This window comes from Heliangelus exortis, chromosome 20, assembly GCF_036169615.1.
Source record: "Heliangelus exortis chromosome 20, bHelExo1.hap1, whole genome shotgun sequence".
NCBI classification, from domain to species: domain Eukaryota; kingdom Metazoa; phylum Chordata; class Aves; order Apodiformes; family Trochilidae; genus Heliangelus; species Heliangelus exortis.
This window is the reverse complement of record NC_092441.1, coordinates 3,735,410-3,759,426: the sequence shown is the minus strand read 5'-3', so window position 1 is coordinate 3,759,426 and position 24,017 is coordinate 3,735,410. Positions and strand designations below refer to the sequence as shown.

The following is a 24,017-nucleotide window of genomic DNA, read 5'->3' as shown; positions in this document are numbered from 1 at the left end:
GCAGGGCAAGGAAGGGCAGGGCAAGGAAGGGCAGGGCAAGGAAGGGCAGGGCAAGGAAGGGCAGGGCAAGGAAGGGCAGGGCAGGGGCTGCAGCTGCTCCCAGCCCAGGGTGGGGCAACCACGGCCGCGGAGAGACTGCGTCCTGCACCCGGGAGATGGGTGGGGGGTGAGCGGGCAGGGGAGCTCGAACCGGTTAGGGTGCAAAAGGCCACATCCTCACCCAAACCAGAGCTGTGCCCGGTAAAGCTGAAATAGCTCTTGTTGCTGCAGCAGCTGCGTTGATGTAATTTACTGAAAAGTGCGATATAGATACGATAGTACCTGTGTCAATATAGATAATTCTTCAAAGGCTGCTTTCTGACTTAAAGGCGAGACCCACTCAAACCGCTTTGGACAAGATCAGCTGTGCTGCCTGTTTTTTAAAAGCCAACTCTGCTTCTGAATTTTATTTTTTTTTGGTGAAAGAGCACACATGCTAGCTAAGCCTCATAAATATCAGACAGTTCGCACAGCAGCCAAGCCCTGCAGCTGAGCTGCTGCAGGAAACCAGCAGGTCTCCTGCGAGCTGGGGCCTCTTGTCCAGCTAGATTTAGTTGGGAAGCCAGGACCCGCTTCTCCTGGACACGAAACACGGAGCCGGGAACCCCAACGCCCCCCCCACACCGCAGCTCTAACAAAATGGCGGCTGAGAGCACCGCCCAGCGGGAGGGGCAGCCTCCAGTCACGTGGGCAGCCCCCTCCCTCCCGCCCGCCCGCCGCGGTGCAGGCTGGGAGCTCGGAGGCGGTCGCGCCAGGAGGGATCGCGGCGGCCATTTTGTGGCTGATTCGCTCCCGTCCGCGGTGTGGCTGCTGAGGGCATCGCGGCTCAGGAGGGAACAACTCGGCTGTCTCCTTTCCGTCTAGGTTGGGGGTGCCGCCGCCGCCATGGGCCGTAAAAAGAAGAAGCAGCTGAAGCCTTGGTGCTGGTATCCTTCTATGTGGGACGAGGCGGGTGAGGTGAAGGAGGGGAGCGGCCTGGCCTAGTCGGGTCTGTGTCCCGTCCTGTCCCGTTCTCCGCTCGGCTTCTGGGCTGTCTTGGGATGGGACTTGTTCCTTCTTTCCACCTTCGTTACCTCTCCGTTCTTGGTCCGTTCTGGTTTCTGTGCTCCTCAGCGCGGGGATGGGGCCTAGTCCGTGCCCTTCCTCTGCCCCTCCTCCCTTCCTCCGCGCGGCCTACTCCGTCCCTTGCCGCCTGCCTCGCTTGAGGCCTCGGCCTCAACGGCCGATCCGAAAAAACAGGGCAGGCCGCAGCTCCTCCAGTCTTCTGGCGCTCCTGTAGTGAGGTCGTGGAGAAAATGGAGAACGGTCTTTATCTCGCGGGGGCTAGAAGGTCAACAGAAGAAAAGCCTCTAATTAATACAATTATTTAGAAAAAGTAAGGTAGATGTAGTTAAAAGAGACCCTTTGAAAACTTTTTTTTTTTTTTTTTTTTTTGTGGGCGAGGGCTTTCAAATTTATAATTGCTGCATCGAAGTCACGTACAATTTCTTAGTATGCAGAAACACCGGTGGGTTTTTCTTCCATCACTCCTTCATGATATGCTTTTTTTTTTTTTTCTCTTTTTTTTTTTTTCCTCCATTTTTCTTTTTTGCTTGCTTTTTTTTTTTTTTTTCCCTGGGAGGTGATTGTAGATTTACTTTTTCTTTAAAATATTTCTGCCTAATCTAGAATTGTTTAGTAAATTTAAAAGCTATTCTGAGATCTTATGTCGGAAGGCACCTATGCTTCTATTTTGGGTGTTAATATGTTTCAAGTTTTGGTGGCAGTGAGGGACAAGTTGCATTAATAAGGAACAGCTACTAAATAACAACTGTGTATTTTTCTTGCTTATAAATAAGTGTTTGGTGTGTGCTTAATACTAATTCTGTTTTGCAGAAAAGAAATTGCTGCTTGCATCTTCTGTCACATAGATATCCAGAAATATCTTAGGTTTAAATGTTTCTGTTGAAAACCAGAATTCTTTCATTATTGCAGCAAGCTGTGCAGTGTGATAACAAGTGATAGCTGGATGGATGACTGAAAAAGGAAGAGCATTTTTACTTAAAACCTTTATTACCTTTTATTGAATGTTAGTAACACCTACATGTTTCTAAATATGTACTTTTGAGTATTTAGATTCACTTCCCTTTTGTGGATTTCAAGTCAATTTCCTCTTTAATGTATCTAATTGTGTGCAGAGAAGCAATGGGTCCACTTAGAAATAACTTAGAAGTGGACAGGCTTGTATCCAGAAGTATGGTATCAAAATATTCTGGTTGTGTGCAGAAATCTTGCCCATTTTGTACCCATCTGAAGAGAGAAATGCTGGATGGTGTGAGGAGGAGGTTTGGCTTCAGATTTGTCATGCTTTGAATGCTTCTTATGCTGCTTTTTGCTTGAGGAAAAATGAGTCTCGGTAGCTTAGTGTTCTTTGGAAAGTCACTTTTGGTTTCAGATGTTTCCTTAACACTCTTCAATAGGTATTGTAACAGGGATTTTGATGATGAAAAAATCCTTATACAGCATCAAAAAGCAAAGCACTTTAAATGTCATATATGTCATAAGAAACTGTATACAGGACCTGGTTTAGCGATACATTGCATGCAGGTAAGAAGGTTCAGACTTACCTAAGCTTTCTTCCTAAGTTTCTAAAATAGGAATTAATAGTAGCCATTAAAAGATGTGGGTTTGGTGCTTCTGGAGTCTTAAAAACTGATGAGAAAAAGGACGGTAATGGGCTGTTTCTGAATGAGGAGCCCTGCTCTGTCAGCAGTCATGGAGTGTGTGCAGTAGAGATCTGATATAGGAGTGAAGGGTGTGTAGTGTCTTGGCATTCAGAAGACAAGTTTTTGTAAACTGTTTTTAGAAGCTAATAGTAGCTAACAGTGATTAGGGATCATGTAACAAGGAAATGCTTGGCCAGAGAGATTCTTTCCATTAAGGGTATTTCTTTTGTATCTTGAAACTGGCTGAAGAACTTGTAGAATCTAACCAGAATTGTGGTCAGAAGGCTTTTTTTGTTTGGTTGGTTTTGTTTAGGTACATAAAGAAACAATAGATGCTGTTCCAAATGCTATTCCTGGAAGAACAGACATTGAACTGGAAATTTATGGCATGGAGGGCATTCCAGAAAAAGATATGGAGGAACGGAGGCGGTTACTTGAACAAAAAACTCAGGGTAAAGTGTTATTTTGCTCATTATCTGTTACTCCCCTCAGCTGTTTCTTAGTGATACTAAGCTGTGTGATACACCTCTTCCTTCTCAGAAGAGTAAGGGTTGGGTTTAATGCATTCTTTGAAGCCTGAGAGCTATTTTTCTTGTTCAGAAATGTGTGTGTGCCAGTGCAGCTGTAACAGTTACCTAATGAATATGGGAATGGTGATTTTACTTTTGAGCATAAGGGGAGGAAAGGCCAGGGTTGATACAAGCCTGGTGGGTGCCTGAATACTTAGATTTCTTTGCTGTTTAGGTATATATTTGTTTGAAGTACTTTGGTTTATTCTGAAGGCATGAGGCTGTCATGAAGCAAGACCCCCATTTGTGTTGTGGGTCATTACACTACAAGTCACTTTTTATCCCTTTATTATTTGTAGGGTATGTAGGGTCACATTTTTTTTCTTACACTTAATTCTCTTTAATTTTCAAACATATATGATTTAAAGATTATTTTCAATCCAACTAATATATCCCAGATGAAATGAAATTTCTAGAATGTAATTTGTCTTCAGCGTGACCGTATACATTGTACTTCCTAACAGAGAGCCAGAAAAAGAAGCAACAGGATGATTCTGATGAGTATGAAGATGATGAATCTGCAGCTTCAACTTCATTTCAACCCCAGCAAGTTCAGCCACAGCAGGCATACATTCCCCCAATGGCACAGCCAGGTTTGCCTCCTGTGCCAGGTGCCCCAGGGATGCCTCCAGGTAAGATGGTGTTACTGAAAAACTTCAGAAATAGATTGCTGTTTGTATGCTGGAATAATAATCTGTCCTTTCTAACACTGGGTGTTAAGAGGTCACAAAACGTTACTGTGAGGTGCACATAAGCAATTCCTTCACGTTTTTTCCCCCTTCTTCCATTCTGTGTGCACACACATCTTCCTGTGTAAAGTAGATTTAGGTAATTAATGCTTGTGTCTAGATTGAAGGAATGTTAATGTGATAGTAAGGCAGGTTATTACTTCAAGGGTAAGTCTGGCAAGTGTTATTTGTGGTATTTTATAGCCATATTTTGGAAACAGGGCAGAAAGGCTGCTGCATATCTATAGACTGCTAATATAGACCAGGCAATTTATACACAGGCTACAGATATATTGAGGAGAGACTTTCCACCAATGTCAGCGAGTGAAAGCAGTTCTTAATTACATGTTTCCTGTAAGGACAAGGTATATTCTTTGGGGACTACTAAGAAAATGTACATGGTCTTGCAGGGCTGAGAACAATTAATCTAAGTCAGATTTGCAGTTAATCGTTTTTACTGTGTTATTTGTAAGCAGTGTTATTTCAAAAAAGTAATCTCTTACATCTTCCTGTAAAGCATCTATCCAGTCTGGTTTTATTAGATGAGATTTTTGTTAGTAACTTGATATTGTCTGAGTTGTTTGAAATTTGTGTTTCTTTTTAGGTATACCACCATTAATGGCAGGTGTTCCACCTATGATGCCTGGAATGCCTCCAGTGATGCCTGGAATGCCACCTGGGTGAGTAGCAAGAAAGACTTCATATTTATTACATGTTCATGCTTTGCATTTTAAACTGTCACAGAAAAAGTAAAGCTAAAAAGAAAAGTGTATGTATGTGAACTCTCTAACCTTAATATTAAGACTAACCAAAGAACTGGATGGCTGTAAACCAACATTAGAAATATGACCTAACTACGAGTTTATGTATAAATTATGTTGCCTTTCTCTTTATTGAGTAGTAGTATAGTAATTTAAATCTTTGTGTTGGTTTAGAGCCGTCTGTGAACTGCTGTTCCTTTGTGTATTGCACATTATGTTGTGCCTCTGGTTAGCAGTCATCAACCTAAGAGGAAAAAAAATGTTGTTAGCTTAAATTTTCTTGTACTTTGGGCAAAAGTAAGATGTTGGTTTTTATGTTTGTTTGGGGTTGACACCGTACCCTATCACAATGTGTTTGGAAAATCATAGTTAGATTTTTGATTTTGTCATAAATTTTCACAGATTACATCAACAGAGAAAATACATGCAGTCATTTTGTGGTGGAAACATGTAAGCATCTCATTAATGTAATTCTAGGTACATTTCATTATGCCATTTTATGTCATGTTTTTTATAAGTGTAAAATTGTCTTACTGAAAACCTCTGAATATTGCCTAAGAATTTTGGAAGAAATGTCTAGTTAGGTTTTGTTATTGTATAATTCCAAGTTTCTGTGCTTAACCTCAATGAATATTACAAACTTTGAAAAATGCATTCTACAAAATAGTAATGAAGTAGATCCCTAGGGACTTGCAAGCTCTCTTGCACTAGAGCACAACTTGCTCTGCTCTGTCTTTTACACTGTAGGACATACTGCAGGAACTTTGCTTCCAAGTTCTAAAATTTCCTGAGGTAGAACATTGTTCTCTACTGAGACATAAATGTTGTTTTAACAGTCTTTGAATTTAAAATAATGAAATAGTTGAACATCTTGTATATGCCCATTATGGGTGTACCTTTTCTGGATGGAAACTGAGCGGAGTTCTACCAGGCTTGCTGGTATTTAATCCCCCTTAAACTCTGTAAGCTTAGGTTAACGTGATGAGGATCTAGTAAAGGATAAAATAATTTGCCAAAAGCTCACTTCGCTTGCATTTTGGTGAAATTTCAGGGAAGGGAGGTGGTGCTACATTATGCTTTTATCTATTCTAATCTAATTTTTTGCTTAATGTGGTGATAGTTTGTTTAAAAACGAGCAAAGAAGAATTAGGACCTAGGAAAGCAAAATTGCTGCCAGTGTGACACTAGTTCTGGCACTATTCCTGCTGCTTCTCAGGTTATCTTTTTGGTGGCAGCAGGCAGAGAGCATGCAGCACTTTTCTGTGTGTGTGTCTTAAAAGGTAGCTGTCAAGATGGGTGGCAAGGCTGACTTGGCCTTCTTCAGCTGTTAATCCAAAAAAGGGGCAAGGGTGCTATGTTCCCTCTCATTTCTGCTTCTGCACTTGTGGCTGTGGTAGACAAGAATAAAAATAAGACTGGGTAGTGATTTGCTTTGCAGAATGAATGCTCCTCTGTTGCTGGTAATTTGTCTTGATTTTGGAACAGCAATGGTGAAAGTTTTTGACTTTATCATAAAAATAGAAACTTCTTAGTGGGGTTTTGGGGTGCACTTGCCTGCAATGTGTCTGCTTCTCTTGCTAACTAAGTACTAAGCTTTCCTTTATTTTGTTTCACTAATCCAGCTTCAAGTGTCAGCAAAAAATGACGCAAATTTAAGCTCCACTTGGTTTGTTACACAGCTTTCTAGTTTTAAAACAGTGTTGTAAACAGCTTTTTATGGAATTGCAGCCCTGTGCAGGAGGAATTTGCTTGTATTAAGGGTTGTATGTATATAATGCACATGGGGAACTTGTATTCATTTGTAGTGTGATTTAGTAGATGAAGATAAAAGGAGTTATTTAGGTGCCACATTTCTATTAGGAAATACAGACCAATTACTTTCTGCAGGCATCAATAGCAAGGGAAAAAAAACAACAAAACCCAAACCTGTTTTTAAGATGAAGGAAAAATTTACCCTAATAAGGACTTCTCATTTAAAAGAAAAACTAAAAATCCCACTTCTCTGTTATTAGTATAGGGAATATTTAATGTTATTCAAACTCCAGGAGCTTTCTTATCCTGTGATCTCTATTTTATTAGTCTTTTGCAGGCTTAGGCTGTCTGCAGGTTACTAGGAGGAGAATAAGTTAAAATAGTATGAGGGTATTATAACCACAAATAGACTTGTGGTGTCAGAAAAGAGTAATAGCAGATGTACAGACATTCAATGTGATGGAGTTAGCTGGTTTTACTATGTACAGATTTTCTGAGTGTACCAAGATCAGATTCTTGAACACTCTGCTGAAACTAGTAGCCTGAAAGAGATTTTAACAAAGACACCAGTTCTGGAAATCTGGCAATAGTGGAAGTGAAAGCTTGAGGAATTTAGTTCAAATAAAAGGTGTTTAAGGATTTTCTTGGGTTTTTGTTTGTTTCTTTGGGTGTTTTTTTTTTGCTGTGGGAAAACATTTCTAAGTGTGGAGACAGCTGTTATTGAATTGCCTCTGAGAAGTTATTTACCATAAATTTTTATCTGATACAGGTATGTGCCAGTTGTCCTAAGAGTTTATCATGAGTGTTCATACCAATGCTTATCTTCTGTTCATTAGGATGATGCCTATGGGTGGAATGATGCCTCCTGGGCCAGGAATACCCCCTCTTATGCCTGGTATGCCACCAGGTAGGTCAGGGTTGTCGAACTCGTACTATGGTGAGAGCAAAATTATATTTATTTCTTTCCACTGAGATTTGAGATTTCTATAAAGAATTATACAGACTTATGCTACCGCCTTGGCGGGAATTGATTGCCATAGAAGCTACTGTAGTGCACAGCTAACTATGATTTATGGCTTTATGGCTTTTGATTATAAATAATTATTTGTATTTGGTACCACTTTAGAAGTAAAAATTAGAATAGATTCTCCTCGTTGCACCTTCTCTGGCTTTTGTGTTGCTTAGTATCTCTTCATCCCTTTCTTAATGTCTGTGGCTGTACTTGGAAAATCATAGTGATTGAAAATGTTGTTGGAAATAAATATCCAAGAAATGAACCTGCTGTGTGAAGAAACTAACTGGGAGTTTGGTCTCCTACCATAGCTAGGAGAGATGTTTCTCAAGTTTGTGCAGCTCTTAACAGCCTTAAGTTCTGAGAGTGTTGCACCTGACCTGCAGCCACACTGTGATGGCTTGAGATGTTCTGGTTTCCCATTGACATAGGCAAATGTCATTGATACGATGTTAACAGCCTGGTTCTGCACAGTAATACAGTAGAACTGTATGGGGTTGGATGAGAGGCTGTTGGATGAGAGGCTGCAGAAAGTAAACTTGTGTCATTGTTCCATTGTGCTAAAGACCCCTAGCAAAGCTGATCTGCGTTTTGGTCACAGTTCTGATACTGCTCATAATGGCTGCATCTTTTGGATTTTGTAACAACCTTATGGTGTGCTTGGCAGCATAAACACCCCGTCTTGGAAACAGTTACTGCTTTAATTGTGTTGTGAGAGCACACACTTTGCAATTGAAGCTCTATAGCAAATACAATTCAGTATTGCTCTGAACTGTGAGGTTAGTGCCTGTACATGGACATTTATTGACTGCTAGCATTACCCTTTGTCATGTTTTATTTTACTGATGCCTTAATACATCTTTTTTGAGAGAGTCTTTAAGAAACACTGTTAACAGTAGCCCGTAAGGGGTGTTGTTAATCCCCTCAGCCTGATGTGTTACTTTGTGGTTTGTAGGTATGCCACCTCCTGTTGGTCCTCGACCTGGAATGCCGCCAATGACCCAAGCACAGCCTGTTACAGCACCGGGCATTCTTAACAGACCTCCAGCTCCTGCTGCATCAGCACCTACCCCTCAGCCTCCAGTTACTAAACCACTCTTCCCAAGTGCAGGGCAGGTAAGGTAGCTCATAGCCTGGAATCTCTGGTGATATTCTTCAAATTGTGTCATTGTCTACTCTTTATTATTGAGGAGACCCAAGAAAGGACTGGTTAAGTTTCTTGCTTGTGTTGATGCTTACGTTTAATTTAGTGTACTGCTTGAATGAGTTTTAAGAGTCTTTTGTTTGTCTTACAACAACCATGAAACCAGGCAGAAGTTCTGTAAGCATGTGGGCAAGGAAGGAGTAGGCCAAACTCTTCTTTAATCCCTTTAGTTATTTGTTTTAAGGGTGCTTTGGGTGGGTGAGATGTGTTAGTCAGCTACAGGATTCTGATTGCATAGAACTTTACCTAAAATTTCCAGAGTATAAACCTTGACATGACTTGTTCTCTCCTGTTCTTTTCATAATGGCTCTCTACCTATAGATGTACAAATTTACTCTGTAGTCATGTTAAACTGCATAACCATTGCCTAAATTAGGAGGCTTTTTACTTTTAATAAGTTTAGGAATAAGTTAAGGTAGTAAAAATCTGTTCAGATATTTTGGGGAGGGAAGTGGGTGATCGGTAGTGTCTTGTGACCTCTGCCCTTTGATTGCACTTGTTCTGAAGTTTTTACTTGCTTTGAAGTATGTTGCAGAAACCTTCATAGTGTACTAATTTGCATTTTGGACTTCTGCAGGGAAGGTACTCTTTTACAAAACCACAGTAAGAAAGGACTTAGCATAAGAAATCCTTTCATTTGGCTACTATCCACCCATTTGTTTGGAGACTTTTCACCATTTCCTTTCTTTTATGCTACAGATGGGGACACCTGTCACAAGCTCAAGTACAGCTTCCTCCAATTCAGAAAGTCTGTCAGCATCTTCTAACGCTCTGTTTCCTAGCACAGCACAAGTACGCAGGAAGTCACAGTTAAAAACAAATTGCTTTGCAACTTAACCCTTTGGACCGTTCTGTACAAATCTGAAATTGACTAAACATCTTTCAATAATTTCTGTTACATTCCTCATTATGTTGAGCTGGAAAAACTGCAGAGTCCTTAATTGCGAGTTGCATCTTACTAGAAATAAGCATACCAAAGTGCCCAATTTTCCTTAGTGTGAAAGAATGAAATGCTGCATCCTGGTTCTAAAGGGTTAAAAGAGCATGAAAGCAGTTAAATGCATTTTAGTGGGCAGTGGTTAGCTTGATGCATGGTGAAGGCTTTTTAGTTTATGTTGTGTAATATAGTACATCATAATACAGGGAACTTTGTAACTTGCAGTGTGTGCAAAAATTAAATACTTTCTTTTGATTAGAAAGTTCAGATAATTGTAAATGTACTGTGACCAGAAGCAAAAGCATTCTCTCATAACCAAAGCTTGCTTTGGAGAGTATTGCATCCTCAGAGAGAGCCTGGTAAAGCAAACTTTTCTAATATAAGAAAAATACAGGAAATATGACTTCCTGGAATCTGTAGTAGATCTCGTATTTGCCTTTCATATTGATTCTTAATTCAGAAGCGAGATCAAAGATCCATAGAGAGAGAGAGTACTTTATGAAAAATACTGCAGTGTTTTTATAGAGACAGTGCTTAAACACTGACACAATAGAGCTTTCTTAAATATTGAATTAAAATATTTCTTAAATACCTAATTTTAATGACTAACACTTTAAGCCAGACTCTAATGGTTAAGTATTTTATTAGTTTAGTGAGAACTGTGAATTTATACTTAGACTATTAATGGAACAGTGAATCAGGAAAGAGGCATTTACCAAACTCCAGTATTTTTAGATAAAAATTGTGATAGCGGAGGGGGTGTTTTGTTGTTTTTCCTTTTTTCTAGTTGTGGCTTTTGACCTGCAAATTTTAGACTTTCCTGTGTGTGTGTGTGTGTGTGTGTGTGCGTGTGTGTATATGTGTATATACTGGGGTTTATTTTGTCTTTTTTTTCAGTTGCTCTAGTGTGCAATAAGGCTGAACTTTACTTTTGTCAAGCTTGTTTTAATTATGTATCTTACTGGAAAGTTTCAGAGGTTTAACAGACATCATATAGGTTTTCTTATGCTTTGAGAAATAAATACTGATCTATCTCTTGTGTTCCACAGGCTGCGGCAGCTGTTCCAGGTCCAGTTGGTACTGATTTCAAACCTTTGAATTCTACACCTGCAACAACAACAGAACCCCCAAAACCTACATTCCCTGCTTACACGCAGTCTACAGCCTCAACCACTAGCACGACAAACAGTACTGCAGCTAAACCAGCTACATCTATAACAAGTAAGCCTGCAACCCTCACAACAACCAGTGCAACCAGTAAGTTGATCCATCCAGATGAGGATATATCACTGGTAAGTTAAAAGATTTTCATTGTCATATTGAAAAATGCTGTTTTTGCTGATGTGGCTGATGAAATAGTATTTCTTCTGCGTTATGTGTATTTTAATCACGGTGAGAGTACAGACTGTGCCTAACTGGTGTAACAACCAAGTATTGAGAGAACTTGAGTTGCAAAGTGCTGACTGGAATGTCGCAGGATCTAAGCCTTGGCTCTGCTAGTGATAGGTTACTGACCCCAAAGTAGACCTTGATGTCAAATAGGTATAGCAAGTGAGTTTAGGACAAAAGACTTAAGGTTGGAGTAGTCTCAGTGCTTTTACACTCAGATTTATATATAAAAGCAACCTTAATTTCAGTTCAGATATCTTTAGATTTGTTGTTACCTTTTTCTCAACTTGGTATGAGGAACAGGCTTTCTTTAGCTGAGGGAGGAAGATTTGTGCTAGAATGGTAGATTGGCCCATGTGAATTAATACAGTAATTTTGAAGGAAGTGGGGGAAATCCTGATGCTGCTGTGTAATGTTACTACTAGTGGTCTTTGAACTTGTAGGATAGTTGAAATAATGTAGTACATGTAATCTGCTTTGTTATAGTCTTTAGTTTGGTACATTTGAGCCTTACTATGTGTTATGGTTGTCTGTCTGTTCCTGGCTGTAGGAAGAGAGAAGGGCACAGTTGCCTAAATATCAGCGTAATCTTCCTCGACCGGGACAAGCTTCCTTGGGTAATCCACCAGTTGGACCAATTGGAGGTATGATGCCACCACAGCCAGGAATCCCTCCACAACAAGGAATGAGACCTCCCATGCCACCTCATGGTAATCATAACTTCCCTAGCTTTCATTTCTTGAAAAGATTTGCCTTTGTATAAAGTCTTCTAAAACTCAAAGTGACATATATTGGTGGGGAGGGTGAAGCTTTTCACAAAACAAACAAAACCAATATGGGAAGTCAGCATCATAGTGGATATTGCAAAATACAAGATAACAATGATTACATCTCAATAAATTTGTTCTGACCTTGAAGAGGTTGGAATCACCTGTTGAAAGGCATAAACTTAGTCATATGTTTATGATAAGTCTTTGCAGTTGTTACATTTCACACAGATAAGATCATGGCAGAAGCTCAGATGTATGTACTGGTTTGTGACAGAATTGTTAATTTTCTTCATAGAAGCCAGTATGGGCTACATCTTGGATTTGTGCAGAAAACAATGATAACAGGTGTTTTAGTTATTGCTGAGCAGTTCCCACAGAGCATCAAAGGCCTTTTTTTCTCTTCATACCACTTTGCATCTTCAATGTTCTGTTTATAGGTCAGTATGGTGCTCATCACCAGGGCATGCCAGGGTATCTTCCTGGAGCGATGCCTCCGTACGGTCAGGGACCTCCGATGGTGCCCCCGTATCAGAGTGGACCTCCTCGACCTCCCATGGGAATGAGACCTCCGGTCATGTCGCAGGGCGGCCGCTACTGATGCTACTGCAGACGCTCTAATAGGTTTGGAGATTAAACGTTTTCTCATCTTGTGCTGTTAATATAGCCCAGCTTCCGTCAATTAAGGCTTCATTGTGACTTTAAAAAAAAAAAAAATAAGTATCTTCCCACATGCAAGGAGCTATTGGACATTCTTATTTTACATGGGAAAAAAATTATTTGGAATAATAACAGGAACTTTTCCTGATGTTGCAATTTATACTGTATGGCTTCTTTTTCATGTTTCATCTAGGTTTTTAGAAGTGAAGTATAGTAAATATGGTTCGTTAAATTGTGAAGGCGCTGGAATTACATGAACATACCACCTTAAAGGCAAGTTCTGTGACATTATGTTGCTCTTTGTGAAATGATGCCTTCACAGCACTTCAAGTGCTGTTGGACTTCATGTCCCCAACATAGTTTGGTGAGGGCTGTAACTGTTCCCAACTACTTGTACATTTAAGTCTGAACTTGTAACAATATTTAATGTATTTAGAGTTACTCCTGTTCCAGGGTTTAAGTAAACTGACCCACTAAGGTCGTGTGACTTTTCTGTACTGTTATAAACTTCATTGTAATAAAAGAAGATAAAAATTTATATGCCTTTTTATTCATGACCAGATGTGGACAACTGCCTGAAAGGTTTGTACAGATGCATGCCATGGTAGCTATTGGTGTAACAAACACAATTATTGGTGCTGTTTTGATAAGATCTGAATTTGTTGTTCTAAAAGTTAAGTCACTCCTTAGCTGCACATCTGAGTAGACAAAGACCTGTACACTTATTAACTCACTCCTCAAAAATGAGGCTGCAGGAGGCACATCTTAACTCTTGGTTGTGACTTCTCTTAATGCATATGTTTCTTTATTTGTGCTTTCTTGTCCTCAATAAATCTTAAATGTTTTCTAGTCCTGGAACTTGTAGGATGTAGAAGTGATTGTCCTAAGATGCATCCTAGTGCCGGATGTGTCCTGTTAGTTCATTCTTTGGCTGACTCTCTTTAATGGGCATATGAATTTCAGGAGTCTTAGATTAAGATTTCTAGAAGCTTAGGTGCATGTCACATGGGTGAGTGACCTCCAGTTGATGTTGTATTGAAGTTGACCTGCAAAAGAGAAAAAGCAGTTTGACCAGTGTACAAAAGACAAGAGGAGCAAGAGTAATTTGTAATATGCTGTTATTTTTACTTTAAATGTTCAGAATTTCAGATCTTGGGAAAGTCTGAAAGATGAACGATCTCTTAAGTGCTATGTTCAGATGTTGGCTGAGTTTCTTGAGCCATTTAATAGAAAGTGTCTAAGAGTAAGAGAGACTGTAGTCAGTTCTTCTCATTATTTATCAGAGAGGTCTTGCCCATGTGAATTAGTCACTTATCTGTTTATGAGAGAGTTATAAAGGTTGTAAGTCTCTCAATGTCTAGTATCCCCTTGTTAGTGTGCTGTATTTATAATAAGAACTAAAATGTAGAGGGAGACGTTGGAGGGAAGGGAGGTAAGAGCTTCCCTGGTCTCATCACAAGGGAGAAAAGGATTGGTGAACTTTTCATTTGCAGGTCAACTTTAAATACATGTTCCAGCCTCAAGCCTTATCTGTGCAATTTGATTTATGGGGATACCTCTTTCAGGCTAGCTTAGAAATTTTATCAACATTTTAATATCAATTTATGTTCCACTAATATTTTTCTTGATAGTGGACATTTTTTTGCTTAGTTATAATATTGAGCGTTTTGGCTCTTTGTCTTGGAAGTCTTGGTTTTTTAGCTGCCCTCAAGTACTTCACGTGGCTTTATTCTGTACTGTCTTTTAACAGTCCACAGATACAGTACAACTAAAATACTACATTCTCTCTGCTTCAGACTTGGGGTAATGGAATGGCTCATGTAAGCACTGTAACACCCAGTACATGAATTGCAGCTGAATGGCCTTAGTTTAACCATTACAAATTATCAGGCACTTTTTTTTTAAAAAGTGTTAGTAGTTCTAAGACCATAACTCCAAGCCTCTGATGAGAAGCAGTTCTCTCTGATCACTGAAACCTGCTGATCACCTGTCAGATGTGCAGTATTTGGCTTGCAAATGTGCTGAGTGGGCCTTGGTGTCAGATCTTCTGTTAGCTTTTCATCTTGCTTTATACACAAGTCTAACAGATGAAACTGTTTTGCCAGGCAGTGCTTTTATACTCAAGTTGCCTTCTGTTTTTCTTTATCTAATGAGGATAATTACAAAACACTGGAGAGAATTTTTTTTTAGTGTCTTACATTCATGCTTTTTATAATACTACACATAAAATTAATACATTGTGAATGGATCTTAATTTCTGCTTTTAAAACTATAGGCCTTGTAGCTTTTTCTGAAGATCATATTGCTGCTGTAAGGATGCTTTACTCCACTGCCCCTAGTAAAGTAAATACTTTCTCCCTTTGGTGTCTTTGCATAACTCATTGGTATGTTGGTTTTGGACCCCTACTTTTATTGGGATAAATGCTTAAAACCCTTACTGCATGTACTCTTAACTCAGCATATTCTGCAAGTTGTATTAATTAAGAGTTTTCCTCTTTTAAATAGTGACTGTCTCATTGTACCAATAATAGTACCATTTTGTAGCTAATACTATGTAGACTTACAGGTTGGACACATATTAAGACTGAGCTTTCCTTAGTTGTAATGTTATGATAGTCCCTCAACTAAGTACTGCCATTTGTTATTCATATGGTACTCTAACAGTTAATCAGCAAGCAGGTGAACAATTTTTCCATGATTTTTCATGTGAATACTTTCCTGCTTCTGTCATTTCTGTGCTGTAAGTGCTGTGATGTGGCTACCTTTAGTTCCTCCTATGTCTCTTGTGTGTATTCTTCTCTATAAACAGCTGGGTATTTCAGTGCATATGTTGTCTGGTGGTCCCTGCCTTCATTTATTTGGATACTGCTTCTTAATATTCAGAGAGTTGGATTTATGGTGCATTTTCCCAAAAAGAGAGAAACTACTTTGAATGTGCTAATTGTTTGTGTAAAGACTAAGGCTTAGTTTACAATACAACATAGTTGAGCCAGCAAAATCTCTAATGGAGTGCAGCCATGCAGACAGATTTTGCTTTAGTTTCTCTCTTCCCTGGAAGGAGATTGTAGAAGCCTTTTATGATGACAGAATAGCAAATCTCTTTTATATCTGTTGCAGGAATCTAGTGATACAATTGCATGGGCTAAAGCTTTATTTTTCAGTATTAGCCTACATTTGCCATGGCAAATCCTTAATTTGAATTAAAACGATGCAGATGGATTTTGATCAGTCTCATAAATGTTGAATAAAAAAAGCAGGCTGCAAGAACATCTTCAGACACAGGTGGGAAAATACATTTAGCAAAATACTTAAAATTTATGGCATCTAGCATGTGTTTAAGAAGTTCTAAATTATTTTATGCCTGGTCTCGATGTATCATTATGTGAGACTGATTTCATACCTGCTGATTTTAAAGCAAAAGTGTTGAGACTAGCAGGAAAGAACCTTGGAACAGCATGGGCTAGTTTTTCAGAAGTCCTTCATAGCTATTTCATATGCCTTTGAAATGTCTTTTGCCTTTGGCAAAGGTTGCTTTAAATAAAATCTGGAAAATTTAGCTGGCTTATATGGACTAAAAATTCAATTTTCTGAGATTTGGATTGGGTCTTTTTCCTTCTTCCACAGATGAGATATTTACATGCTAATAATAAATTTGAGGCTGGGATGTATATCTAACAATTTCAGTGGATAACACTTCCTCGCTCTGTGCATGCATGGGGGAATATAAACAAGCTTCTAGAAACATTCAGCTGCATCTGCCTTCAATGATTTCTGCAAATATTTTAGTGTGTGAAGCTCTTGAACAGTGTTTAAACAGAACTATATAACTTCCTTGAAACCTGGATAAAATTGGAGTACATAACCTACACTTATTTTATAGGAATCAAAGAATTCTGCATGCAAGATAAAAAAATATCAAGATTGCTTCAGTTTTATAAACAGCAAGAAGGGCATTAGTGACTCTTCAGTTAAATTGAGATGGATATGTCAGTCCATGAGCTGGGGCTGCAATTTAAAATGGTTACTAATGACATTTAAAAATAATAGTAAATGTCTTAATAATTGTACTGGTCTAGCTTCTACATAGATACTGAGGTGAGGGTGAACATTTTCAGTGGCTGATGGAATTTATAACTCTACTTTTTGTCAAGTGGTACAGCAAGTACTATCAGTTATGGGAAAAAAATACCCCAAGACCAACTGACTTGTGTTCCATTGATCAAGATGCAAAGTGTCCAATTCAGAAATAGCTACCAACTGTAAGGAGTTTTGTTGGGGCCTAAAGAAATAGGTGCTATAGCAGTCATTTTCTTTTGTTTGCTTGATCACTGGAATTTTGTTAACTTTGAATGCATGTCTTTCACTTAATTGGGTCATGTTTTTTCTAAAATTTAAATTTTTCTTCTTCCTATAGCCCTGCCATAGGACAGGCTGAGGCAGAGTCTCAGTGTTGCCCTGTTCAGTCTGAGGCAAGTGGGATTTATTTTATTCATTCTGGGGGCTTTCACAGCTTTATGGCTGTTGGATATTTATGTCCCCAAACTTGCAGCAAGTTTGGTGAAGGCCCCTAAATTTATTTTAAGTTAGGGTTTTTATTCTCTTTCGGTAGATGGGCTCTATATTAATATTTATCTTTTATGGTTGCATTTTTAAGAGTCTTAGGGGGAGGGAATATGTTTCTAGATGTTTGAGTACCTTTTCTCTTAAGGGAATGCCTTTCCTTCAAATCTGCTCAGGTAGTCCTTCAGCCACACTGCCCCCTCTCCCCTTCTTCCCCTGCATTGCATTTGTGCTGTATTTGATTTTGGGAATGTGACTTTGAGTAGTCTCAGAAATAGCAGCATCTAAATGTTAATTACTAATATTTCCTCTTCTGAGGGATGTATTGGTTGAAGTGCTTAAAATACTTAGGTTTTAACTAGTAAGTTAAAACAGTCTTTACAGTCACAAAATTGTGTAGCTCAAATTATAGAATAGAGTTTCCTTGGATTTAAGATGTTAATACTGCTGCACACGTGAGCTGCATCACAAGAAGTATTAATGTAGAGCCCTATGAAGAAACAGAGATTCAGGTTGGTGAAGTAGAAGAATGAGAAATGGAACCTGCAGATCTTCCACCTGGCAGTTTCAGGGAAAACCTTTTCATCAATCTCAAGTACACCAAACTTTGACAATACTGAAAATCATAGCACTTTTTTGAAAGCTCATGGAATTCTGCTGCATATTCAAAATTTGCTTAGGTATGTGGTTACCTGAAGTTTTCTTTCACACAGTGACTAGCAAAAGCCTCTGTGCTGTGTGAAGAAAAATTGGTTTTAGTTTTACTCCTTAGTTTGTTGCACATAGTGGCCTTGAACGCTTGAGTTGCTTAAAGACAACTTCAGCTTCATAAAAAGAGTTTTTGTCCAAGAAGGTCTTGCAGTGAAATTAAAGTGAAATACCACTAGTGAAATAGAAAATTCAAGAGTGTTGGAGTGAGGCCTTAAAACTATTTTTTAAATTTGTAGCCTTTTCTTGATGAGCATAGACTATATAATTTCTTGCTAAGTAATGACCCCTAATGTGATTTTCAGAAATTTTTATTAAAGGATAGAGTTATAATTCTAACTTCATTAGAAGAATGGATTTCACATTTGTTTTGTACTGTGCTTTGCTTTTAGTCTGCCCCTTATTTTTTTGTGTGCAACTCCCCCCCTAATTGTAGATTAGGAAAATTGACATATCCTCTGTTAACTGTTCTAAAATTACTGTTGGGCATGGCATTGCTTTTCTAATTTTCATTGTGATGCTACCCTTGATAACACTGAAGATTTTTAAGATACTATTGCAGGTAGTGTTAGTTTGATATGCTCAATCTATAGGAGCATGTGGCTTAGCTTTTATTTCCACAGAATATTTAAGGAAACTTTAACCAAAAATTATGTGCAGTATGGCTGGCTCTTTTTGCTTACAGACTCAAAATGAAAAAAAGTCAAATTTCAAATGCTTGATACTGAACTTTGTTAAGTTTCCATGTAAGACCAAACCAGTGCTAGGTAGTTTTTATCCAGCTACTCATATTCAGCTTGTAATCAAACACACAAAGATAAAATTCAGATATGTATGGTTTCTTGTGTCCAGTGGAGTCCCTACTTAGATCCACACCTGGATGGTATCTTATAAATCAATACCTTGATGAGAGGTAGAAATTTTTAATGTATAGAAATTGCTTTGATCCAATTTTGTTGAAAATAATTAGGTCGGGCATAGTAATGAAAGAAATGTATCCAAAATGTGGATCCTATTTTCACTGTGTCACTGATAAAGCTCTATATGTACTAATGCTTTGGAGCAAATGAACCATTTCTTTGTTCTGAGTAAAATGTAGCTTTTCTTAGTAACACATTGCTGTGGAAATTTTTCTTGAAGCTGCTTCTAGACAATTTCAAGAAGATAAATTGCACACTACTTCTGGAAGTATCCGACATGAACACAATTCTGCAGGGTGTTACTGCATGAATTAAGGGAGAGTTTGACAGGGTTTTCCTGCTATACTGCAAATATTGCTTGTAATTTCTGGTGGGTAGTTCACACATACTGCAGTCCCATCCTTTACAAATTTGTCCTTTCTGTGAGCTTCTAAAGGACTGGACAGGGAGATCTTTTGTGTTTTGTCTTTGGGAGTTAGTAGTTTCAGCAAATTACTTCTGTGTCATTGATCTGTTACTGCAGACTGATGTTTGTCCTTAAATTTGCAGCAAGTAATGATGTGCATTTATTTGCTTTAAATTTTGTCCTAACAAATGCATGTGCAAGTGCTGCTGTCTTTCTGGTCACAAGGATGTCACGTTGACTCTGCTTTTTGCTGGGAGTATCTCCTCAGCTATTAAACCAGCTGGCCTGTCATCTCTTTAAAACAACTTGTAAAACTCTCATCTAGTGCAAATGGTTCATACTTGGCTCTTTCTTTGAAGTTCTGTTAATGATGTTTTACTTCCTGCCTCCTGGTGTGGATCTAATGGGGATAGTTCCAAAACATGACACTATAAACAAGGTCCCTTTATTTGGAAGGGCAGCAGTGTGTTTCTGCTGCCACTACAGTATTGCAGCAGTCCAAGTGGAAGTAAGTCTTGAGGAGTTTATTGGGTTTTTTAAGGTTAAGTAGAGGTACATTTTTATTCTTTTTTTAAAGGGCAAGAATTACTGATATTCTGCTAAATTTGGTGAGTTTGCACCCACTGTTTTTAATAAGAAGTGAAGGGGATGTGTAGCAAATTAAATACGTACCATGTATGAAATTCTGGCTTGCTTTAGAATTGTCAGATGAGGTCATTATGTGTTCTGTGTTTTGTCTAACAGACTAGCCCTTAAATTCTCTGAGGAACTGAGGAAGATTTTTGGTTGTTTTGTTTTGCTTTTAATTTGAATGGTAGGGAGTAGGTTCTGTAAAAATGTAGCTGGCTACCATATATCATGTAATAGTAGTGGCAAGTAGGTACAGGAGTAAGAAGTTTTGAGGCAGCCTTTGAACGGCCTGAGATAGAATTGAAGTGATTCTGAAGTGAAATGTATGTAACAAACTTTTTAAAGTTCTGAAAACAGAAGTTTCTGAAAATAGAAGTTTTTTTAAGGCACTGTGAACAGCAGCTTTGTGTGGTCTTTCGATTATCAGAACGCAGATTCTCATTAAGACTCTGACAGAAAATACAGTTTGAGCACAGTAGTTATAGAGTCTGCTATATGGAGAGTGCATTTTTAGATTAGTTTGGTGAAGGTCTGTGTGAGGGAACAGGTTTTGTGGGCAGCCATATCTTGTCTTGAACCCCAGGATCCAGGATGTTGTGCTCAGTAGTTTGTTCTTGGCATCCTGGTGAATCCTGACTGCCCATGGTATGAACTGTTAGAGGGTTGGTACTTATAAGTGAGCATGATTGTGAAATAGTGAGGTGCTTCTTACAGGCTTTTTTGCAATAGGAACAATTAGCAATAATGCTGGTTTAATGACAATGAATTTAACTTCTCTATAAATATTGTCTTGAACTTACCTTAAGGTTTAATAGTAGAATTTTAATGCCAGTGTCATCTTAACTAAAAACAAACCAAACAAATACACAGAGAGCTTGAAAGCTTCCTTAAAAGCTTCTCCTGTTAGCAGTTAAAGCATTATCACTGTTGGCTAACTGCCTTATCCCAGATTGAAGCTTCTGACCTATCAAATTTTATTTCTTAAGTTTTGTCTGAATCTTAACCATGTTTCCAGTTGCTATTCAGAAAGAGTGTGTTTGTAGGATCTCAAATTCTGCTGCCCTTAGTAGCCAATATAAATGGTTTTAACTAACAGCAGCTTTATATAGGCCAGAAGTTAATGCCATACAACCAAAGAAGTCATTTCACTGTCTTCAACTTAGGAAACAATGTAATGGTTTGAAATATCATGCAGAGGGGTTTTTTTTTGCTTGTTTTTTGGTTTTTATTGGGTTACCTGTATATGTGTTACTTGCATTGAATTTTTTAGCTTCTCTCTGATTAATTTTAGTGGAAGAAAACACATTTTACTCTTCCATTTGTAAAACCTAGAATAAGAAAACCCACTTTAGGAGACTGGTTAATGAAGGAACCTGGTGATGTAAGTATTGTAATTTCCTTTGTTTGTGGTAGGCAATAGGATTACCTTGTTAAACTTCTGGCTTATGTATGAAAACTCTCAGAAAGTAAGGGCAAAGTTAAAGAAGTTTTAGAGTTACCTTTACTTCATATGCTTTTCTTAAGCAACAAATTGAAGTTACTGAAGTTTGGCAGTTTTTAAAAATGAAAACGAAATTATGGGTTAAACTCCTTGGTTTAATACAATTTGTGTTTCTGTTAACTAGCAGCAGAATTTCAGCATTTGCTACTTACTGGTAGAGAAGAAAAATTCCACAGCACTGCCAGTACAGGTTAGTTTAATCTGTAAGTACCTGATGTTCCTATTTGAAATAATTTGTTCAAATGATACCACTTAAGTACCTGAGGGGAATTTTGGTTCTTTGATATGTTAATGTATCTGTTTTCTACTACTGTTTCCAGTAGTGAGTGAACATCTAGATATTATTTTTTTTTTTAAATCTGTAATGGTTTTAAACATCACTTGTGGGTAGGTAATATCTGCCAGCACTTGTAAGGAAAATTTAATATGGAACTTTAACAAATAGCTATTGCTGTTACTGAAAACTGAAGACTGAAATTGAAGTCACTTCTTCAGTAACTTGGTGTTATAGAAGAGACTCTTCTATCAGTGAACCAATTGTAGGATATTATATTTGTTGTGTTTGGTAATAAGCATTTCTGTTTGTAAGAATATGTAGCAGTAATGTAATCTTTATTTCAGTTTCCTTTAGCTATTGCTAATTACTCTTACCAACAGATTTTTACTTTGTTAGGCCTGTAAGCCACGAGCTTGTTCTGATTTTTTTTTTTTTTTTTATTGTTAGCCCATATCAGCACTTCAGAGATGATCTAAAAATAAAATGTTGCCAAGCCATTTTATCTTATCCCGGAGCTGCTGCTCTTCCTCTGTTCTTTTTTCTTATGTCCTGTTCCATATTCCTAGAAATTTGGCATTTTGCTTTTACAGAACACTTTACACATTAAAAGAAATAGAGATTCTTTGTAATTGGGTAAAAGAGGCAACCTTCTCCAGAATAGCTGCATACATTTTTTTATTTAAGCTTTTTGTACCTTGTTTCCATGTCATCAGCATGGGAGATGAAAGCTTTCTGTGCTGTAACACATGGCACAGTCTCAGCTGCTTTAGTTCACTTCCCAAGGCCATCTTATCACACACTGGATTTTGAGGGTCTTGTGACATTGTTGATTGATAATTATATAGAAACCAGATATTGGGAAGATTATATATGAGTGTGGTAGCTGTACAGGCACCTTAGTTTTCCAGGTCCTCTGAATGGTCTAGCATGGTTTCATGAGTGATGTGACACCTCCAGCAGTATTGCTGCTTTTAGAATTTTGAAATCTTACCTGATACTGCAGAATTCATCATACTAACATAAAAAGTTTTAAGGGGATTGTATCTTCACCTGTTTTAGAATAGCTACACTTGAATGTTATATAGTTGTTTGTCCCTAGAAGAAGAAGAAGGAAAAAAAAAAAAGGTGAATCATAAAATCTGTAACTTAGCTTTGCCTTTGTTTTCTAAATCTTAATGGCATATCTCTGTGAATAATAGGGGTATCTTGCTGTGAGGCCATTATCCTGTTAACAGAATATGTGCATCTTTATTCTAAGTCCTGTGGTTGACCCTAGCTGATATGTCATGCAGTGCTCAGTAATAACTCAGAATGAAAAACTGATTGGTTTTGGCTGCTGAATTACTTTGGGAAGTCTGAGTTTTGACAGTGGTTGGATGCTGAGCTACACTACTTGTACAGCAGCATGGCAATCAGTGGGGATAACTGAAGGCCAGTGGTGGTTCTCAGTGTCTGATCCACAAAAGCTGCATTTCTCCAGGGTAGACCCTAACATGAACTTGGGTAAAACGTCATTTCTTTGTGAAACTTCTTGTGGCAATTAATTACAGTACTTTTTGGTAGAATTGAGTTTTATTTTCTTTGAGACAGGACCAAAACAACACTAGGAATCTGATCTTTCAGAACCAGGTGAGAAGTCTTTTAAGGTGTAGCTCAACTTCTAATACATCGTTACAGCAGCTGTCCAGTCTAATGTGGTTCAGAAGTCTTCCTTCCCAGTCCCGATACGGTACATGTGCAAACAGTGAGTAAGCTGACACTGTTTCCTTCAGACTTCTGCTTGATGTGTCTGAGTCACCCTTTCAGAGATTATGGTCACTGTGCAGCGAACCCAGACTCCAAACTGGCTTTGCTGTCTTCTTCAGGTACCTTAAAGCACATACTGAATTGTGTCCCCTCTCAGTAGCAGTACAGCCACAGAAGTCTGTGTGTGTTGAAGGTTTTTTCTGAAACTTGGTACTGCGTTTGTGTAAGTAGTATGAAAGGGATGGGATTATTCATCTGTTCAGTAGACAAGTGGCAAAATAATTGATGTTGAATTTGAGAGAGACTGGTAAGTATGTACATCACTTTAATGCATGCAAATACTCGTAACAGAAACTAGCTTAATCTTATAGCATTCAGTTTACAAAGAAGATTCAAAGAAAATATGGAGCTGACATCATTTGCATCCATTGGGAAACTTCTGTGAACTGTATGCTTCAGGAGTGGATCATTGCACATATACAAGGCTGTAATGTGTGTCTACTGCTTTGTAACAGTATCCGATTAAACAAATGAAACACTGTTTCTGTGTGGGGTTGTTTTTTTTCCTTTTCTTGAGGACCTTTTTAGATTATTGCAACAAATGTTAGCTATTGGGAAAGATTATTGCAACAAATGTTAGCTATTCCAAAGTGTGCAGAAGTATAAAATCCACCTTCACTCATGTTATGGTCTAAAGAACTTTGGCCTAGCTCTCTGGTTATCTGTAAACTGCAAAAACTCATTCA

At 38.3% G+C, this 24,017-nt stretch overlaps 1 protein-coding gene across 13 annotated transcripts; it reads left to right on the top strand.

Moving 5' to 3' along the window:
* The first annotated feature begins 755 nt into the window (after positions 1-755).
* On the top strand, positions 756-23,812 carry ZNF207 (zinc finger protein 207). 13 transcript variants are annotated; one of them, XR_011729832.1, is made up of 15 exons: positions 779-965; positions 2,499-2,625; positions 3,058-3,196; positions 3,778-3,945; positions 4,646-4,721; positions 5,205-5,252; positions 7,391-7,491; positions 8,522-8,682; positions 9,470-9,562; positions 10,757-10,999; positions 11,647-11,806; positions 12,304-12,487; positions 12,717-12,796; positions 16,938-16,992; positions 21,373-22,039. XR_011729832.1 is itself a non-coding variant. In XM_071763918.1 (13 exons), the coding sequence occupies exons 1-12, from the start codon at positions 925-927 to the stop codon at positions 12,462-12,464; spliced, it is 1,518 nt and encodes a 505-aa protein (XP_071620019.1). In that variant the 5' UTR covers positions 779-924; the 3' UTR covers positions 12,465-12,487; positions 12,717-13,061. The 13 variants fall into 13 exon arrangements, 10 of the variants coding, with proteins under 10 accessions (XP_071620022.1, XP_071620027.1, XP_071620021.1 ...); XR_011729834.1 differs by lacking the exons at positions 5,205-5,252; positions 9,470-9,562 and having other exon boundaries at positions 7,391-7,461; positions 21,373-23,812; XR_011729833.1 differs by lacking the exons at positions 5,205-5,252; positions 21,373-22,039 and having other exon boundaries at positions 7,391-7,461; positions 16,938-18,903.
* Positions 23,813-24,017: the final 205 nt, after the last annotated feature.

Excerpts from the sequence above, each read along its gene's own strand:
- ZNF207 (XM_071763918.1), top strand. The coding sequence starts at position 925 with ATGGGCCGTAAAAAGAAGAAGCAGCTGAAGCCTTGGTGCTG. Across the intron at positions 5,253-7,390 it reads TCATTTTGTGGTGGAAACAT|GATGATGCCTATGGGTGGAA; the intron begins GTAAGCATCTCA and ends TCTGTTCATTAG. Across the intron at positions 11,000-11,646 it reads CAGATGAGGATATATCACTG|GAAGAGAGAAGGGCACAGTT; the intron begins GTAAGTTAAAAG and ends TCCTGGCTGTAG.